We start from the raw sequence: 6,000 nt of genomic DNA, 5'->3' as shown, positions 1-6,000 counted from the left end.
ATTTCTTATTTCATTTCAAATCTCATTGATTTCTGATCCTGAGGCTGACTCTCGATTCCTTTCTTTCTCTCGCCACTATCTTTAATAAAGGAAGTAAAATTAGCAAATCCCGTTCATTTCATCTCCAAGATTTTGGTTAGTTGTTCACATAGCAACCCAGTGACAGCGCCCTCGAAGTCTCACTTGGATGATGGCAAAGCCTCCTTACGGGTCTTCTGCATTCACTTTTGCCCTATTCTAATCTAGACTCTATATCATATACAGAATTATAGTTTTAAAATGCAAACCTGATTAAGTCACTCTTTAAAAAAAATTTCAATGGCACGGCATATCTGAATTCACCAATAATAAATCGATTCTTCATATTCATTTGTGCACTATGAATGTCCTTGAAACACGGAGAGTAGGCATTTCCCTAGCTGACCCACCCACACACACGGATTCTTGCAAAGGCGAAAAGTCGTGCAAGAGTGTATGCTGACCAAGCTGCGACAAACCCCTGCCTTTGTCTGGAACCGCCCGCAGGTCCTCACACGTAAAATACAAGAGGGAGCTGAATCAGACTTTGATCTTGCACCTGGGTCCCTAAGGTAGCGAAACTCATCAAAAATAATGCGGAGTAAACAAGACCTCACCCAATAAGGGGAAGCTGTGGTCAAAAGCATTTTGTCCCGGAACCCCTCTGCCTTCCCCAGACCCTGGCGCGGAGCCCAACAATTGATGTCTCTCCGCGGCACTTTTCTTCATTTCCTTGGAGATCTCATCTGCTTTCTAGATCTGCCTGGGGAGAATGGGGGCCTCTTTTCCAAGAAGCCCAGAGCCTGTGGAGCCCCCAGCGCCCGCTCTCGCTGTCCCCTGCGGAGGAGCCCTGCTGGCTGTCCTGATGCTGCTGGCGCTGCCGGCCGCCGGGGGTGAGACGCTGGAGGGCAGGGCGTGGGGAGGCGAGGCGGGGACCAGGGAGGGGGCGAGGTAGCCCCGCGGCTGCAGGAATAACGCCTGGCTGCTCTGGACGCGAGGTCCAAGGCGTGGCTGTAGGTGCACTTAGCGCAGGTGGATCTGGGATCCCTCTGTGCACCCGAGCCCCTCCTTGCCTTTGGAGTGGAGATCCCTCTCCCAGGGCGTTCTGTGGCACCCAGAGCAGAGGAGGGCCGGGAACGCTCAACCCGTGCTGCATGAAATTCCTTGCCTTTGTGTATTCAGAGCCTGGACTGGCAATAGTAGACTGTGGCACTGATCCTAGTGAAAAGAAAGGATTGGGAATTCTACAAACCTGGTTCTCGTCCTTCAAACTTGAACTGTGAGGAAAGTTAATACTCCAGTCGGAGTCTGTTCCCTCATATGTAAATGGGGATATTGATATCATGGTGTAGCTACCCAAACGGCACGAAGTGTGTCAGGTGTCTATGGCAGTGTCTGTCACTTAATTCATTTCTATCCGACAACCCACTACCTCTGCACTTGGCTCCCAAGGGCATTTAAGCTAACGGTGCTAGGAGTACAGTTATCACCAGAAAACTGCCCTGCATTGAACTCTATTTACATCCTCACCCCAAATCATCACCAATAGCAACACGCACTTAATTGAGCACCTAATTTAAGATCCTCCTATGCCAGGCACCTGAGGTTAGAATAGCAAGTGAGCTCCAGATCGCACAGTGTAACTAGTTGCAGGTGGAAGGACAGCAGAGAGGTTTATATGTGCCATTTTAGTGATGTGTAGGCATAAAATAAAGCCTATTATAACTACCGTACAGATTCTGAGGCCCCATCTTGCTTTCCTTCCTCTTAACTGTAAGTAGGTAAACATCTTCAATAGTAACTCTTCTCCTACTATTTGTGTCCTCCCCAGAAGTCTTCCTGGTTGCTTTGACTCATTGGCCAGAGTTGAAGTGACAATCTTGTCTATTTTTGTCCAGCCTCCTCCTGACAACTCAGGGTCTGCTCTTCTCCACCACTAGATATTTTGCTTTCATTATTTGATTGTTTCTTGACTTCTGACTGCAACAACAACAACAAAACAAGTTTCCACAAAGGATATTGTTGATATTTTATCTCCCTGGACATCAGAAAGTAACTTTTCAGATGAACAGTTGTGATAAAACTTGAAATTGTGTTTTTAATAGTATGCCAAGTTAAATTAAGGAATGTGCTGTCAACTTAGAAATTTTTGTGGTCTTGGTATCTGTCTGCCCCCTTCTTATGGAATGTTATTATAGTTTGCTCGTGTTTATTAAGTTACCATTAAAACAATGCTGGACACTATTAATTGCAAAGAAAATATTTACTGAGGTTATCACAATAAACTCCAAAGGTGGCACCCTAAATTAAACTATCTAATAATTTGATTGCCAAAGTAATTTACATAGCATTTTGGAATTTAAAAGAAGTATAAGAAAAAGTTCTGCCTCTACAGTGTACGCATATAGAAGTTGGTCTGCTTTTTCCAGGTTCTGCTAATTCCTAGCCGGGGACCTTGAGCCCAACACACGATTAACAACCCTAACCTCAATGTCCATGTGTATAAAAGGGGCATAATTGACATCAGGCTGAGAAGGTCATGGTGAAAATCAGATGAAACAGTGCATGTGACAGTGTTCTGTAACCCCCTCATGCAGAACTGAAAGTCCGTGACTAAGAAGTCACACAAGAGAGCCTAAAAAGTACAGGATAATTAACAAAGGAGCGTTCTGAGTTCCAATGTCAGAAAAGATTGAGAAGCAGCAATTTGGCTTTAGCAGTACTTGAAGAACAAATCTAACAACAGGTTGTACAAGATGATTCCTGGGGATATGTATTTTTATATAAAAATAGCAGAGGTATTTGGATTATTTTATTATTATAGGGTACTCATGATATTAATTTTAGTCAAAACAGACTTCAAACCAAGGAAAATGATGAGGGATAAAGGAATGATAAAAGGATCAGTTCTCCAAGAAGACATAACAATCTTTACAATGTGCGTGCCTAACAACAGTGTCCAAATACATAAGGCAAAACCTGACAACACTGTGAGCAGGAACAGGTGAACCCACTATTATGGCTGGAGACTTCAACGCACTATATCTGAAATGGGCAGCTGTAGCAGGCAGAAAATCGATAAGGACATAATTGAATTCCACAGCATGCAGTCAACGCATGCAGTTGGCAATTATGGACCACTTCATCCAATGACAGCACAACGCACATTCTTCTCAAGTTCACATGGACCATTCATGGAGATAAACCACATTCAGGACCACAAAAGTAATAAGGTAGTTATGAGGACTGTGGTTAATACAGGGCGGGCTCTGGCGCCCTCTTCTGGTCTTCCTCTTGAGTCTTGTTCTGTTATCCCTGCTAAGTTTAGATGCCAATTTGCCTTCTGTGCTTTGTGATTTCATATGCTTAGATGAGTGGATTTATGGTTTATATTATCAAATTTTTCTAAAATAGACTTCACATTTTTACAAGTAATTTTAAAAAATATCCTGCACAGAAATACCAGGTAAAGATAATCCTAACAAGACCAACTCCAGCAAATAAAATGGCAGAGAAAACAGTCTCCCTTCCCATCCTCAAACACACACATATACACAGGATTTTTGAGAATGGAATTAAGAACAAGAGATACCATCTGCCTAATTACAATGAACAAATATCAATAAAACCAAAAAAATCAGAAAGTATCATGAAGACTAGTTGAAAAGCAGCTTTGCATGCACTGTTAACAGAAATGAACTGTGAGGATATTTTGCCCTTTAGGTGAATTTAATGGTTGTACTAACTCATCATGATTAACAAAGGCTTTAAAATGTCTATCCCATTGGTATCGAATTTCTTCAAAGTTTTATAGATAATTCATATAATGTATACTTTGTAAATTTGTTGTTTTTAAGTGCATGGTATTTTTTTTTAACTTGTAGTTGCTCCAGCAAAACCTTTGTAGTGTCCTTCATTAAATAGTGGGATATGCCGAACAGGATCAAAGTGTACCCCAGGTTGACAGCTTATATTGGAGTAAAGACACAGAAGTGACAATGAGTTAATTGTGCTTATAGCACAGGGTGAGTCAACCTGCCTTGAATGGAAGTTTTGAATCAAGAATATTTGAAAGTGGGCTGTGTCATCCAAAACAAAAACAAAATGAGATACCAATATACACCCATGAGAATAACTAAGATTGAGAAGACTGTACCAACTGTTGGCAATAAGTGAAATAAATGAATTATTAGCCATTGTTCATTGGCAGATAAAAGAGCACAGCCACTTTGGAAATACTTAAAAAGTTAAGCACACACCTGTCACGTGACTTGGCATCGTCCTCCTAGATTTTTACCTAAGGGAAATGAAAGTTATGTCCAAAGACTTCTACATGGATTTTTATAGAGATTTTACTTGTAATCACCAATTATTGGAAACAATTAAAATGTCCTTCAGTAAGTGGATAAACTAAATTGTTATATTCAGTTATATAATGGAACATTTCTCAGCAAGAAAAAGAAACAATGTTTATACATGCAGCAACCTGGATGAATCTCAAGCTGTGAAAGCTGGACCAAAGCAAAATAAAATCTGAGTAATGCATATTATATGCAGTTCTAGAAAATCAAACCAATCTGTAGTTCAAGGAAGCAGGTCAGAATTTACCTAGAGAAAGAGGTGGAGGGTGGGGTGCCATGGTGCACACCTGTAAACCCAGTGACTCAGGAGGCTGAATCCAGAGGATCACAAGTTGAAGGCCAGCCTCAGCAAAATCCTGTCTCAAACTAAAAAATAAAAAGGACTAAGGATCTAGCTCAGTGATAAAGTGTCTTTGGGTTCTNCAGGGTTCTATTTCCCCCAAAAAAAGGGAAAGCAAAAGAGAGAGAGAAGGAGGTGGAGAGATGGATGAATTATCAAGGGACATGAGGGAACTCTGCAGGGTGGGGAATGAGGTAGAAATATTTGTTCTCTTGATTTTGGTGATAATTTATTGATGCATCCATATGTCAAGTCATCAAATTGATGAGTACACTTACAAATGTTCAAAGGTATAAAATTTAAATTATGGCAGGTCTTGAGTTTAGGCAATGCATATTAATATATTGAATATAGGAAGTAGCCATAATTTGAGGTATTAATAATAAAGAAATGGAAACTAGATCAAGCTATCACTGCTGAAGACACATATGTACCTTTTCAGTAGGGCTATTATGAAAGTTTTGATTTTGGGTGGGGAGCAGAAGGGAACCAGGGATTAAGCCCAGGGGCACTTGACCACTAAGCCACATCCCTACTCCTATTTTGTATTTTATTTAGAAACAGGGTCTCACTGAGTTACTTAGTGCCCTGATTTTGTTGAGGCTGGCTTTGAACTCGAGATCCTCCTGCTTCAGCCTTCCAAACTGCTGGGATTACAGGTATGGTCCACTGCACCCAGCCAGTTTCCATTTTTATTATCACATATGCTATTCACATATGCAACTCAGGTAAAACGTTTAGGTAATTAAAGAAAAAGAATATCTTTCCAAGAAAAATCCATGCGGTTTGCTGTGCTGCCTCAGAACTCGTTCTAGCCACTCCCTGGGGGCTTTTCTTTGACATTCAACTTCACTCACCCACACTTTTGGCACCAGCAGCTGCCCTTGGAATTTCTTCCCTTGTCCAGCATCAGTGGATGAGACCAAGATCAACATTAGTTCCATCCTGCATGTCAACTAGAGAAAAGGTGAAGACTTCATATGTGAAATCACAGAAACTGGTTTTCACTCAGTGGTTTTTAACTGTTTCTCACAGTGGTTTTTCTCAGGAACTTCTTTGCACTTGGTGGTTTTTGATTTTTTTAACTGTTTATCACAGTGATTCTGAAAGTGCTGTTATCTATCAAATCATCTGTGAAGCTTTTACCAATCTAAACTTCAGGGCTCTAACCTTTACCCAGTGGATCAGAGTTTCCAAGGTATAGTCTGCACTCTTGATGGTATTTTAAGTTTTATAGGTAATTCATTGTTTATTAGTTCATGGCAACAAATATGCATTGAG

General features: G+C 41.0%; 1 protein-coding gene across 2 annotated transcripts in view; it reads left to right on the top strand.

Moving 5' to 3' along the window:
* The first annotated feature begins 496 nt into the window (after positions 1-496).
* LOC125618504 (complement receptor type 1-like) overlaps positions 497-6,000 on the top strand; it is a 62,783-nt gene continuing 57,279 nt past the window's right edge. The window contains exon 1 of one of the 2 annotated variants that reach the window (XM_048809483.1): positions 497-911. In XM_048809483.1, the coding sequence (XP_048665440.1) occupies positions 791-911 (121 nt within the window). In that variant the 5' untranslated portion in view covers positions 497-790. The remainder of the gene's footprint in view (positions 912-6,000) is intronic. The other variant, XM_048809484.1, reaches the window with a different exon arrangement.

This window comes from Marmota marmota, unplaced genomic scaffold, assembly GCF_001458135.2.
Source record: "Marmota marmota marmota unplaced genomic scaffold, marMar, whole genome shotgun sequence".
NCBI classification, from domain to species: domain Eukaryota; kingdom Metazoa; phylum Chordata; class Mammalia; order Rodentia; family Sciuridae; genus Marmota; species Marmota marmota.
Note: the sequence above shows the minus strand (reverse complement) of the source record. Positions and strands in the feature narration are given on the sequence as shown.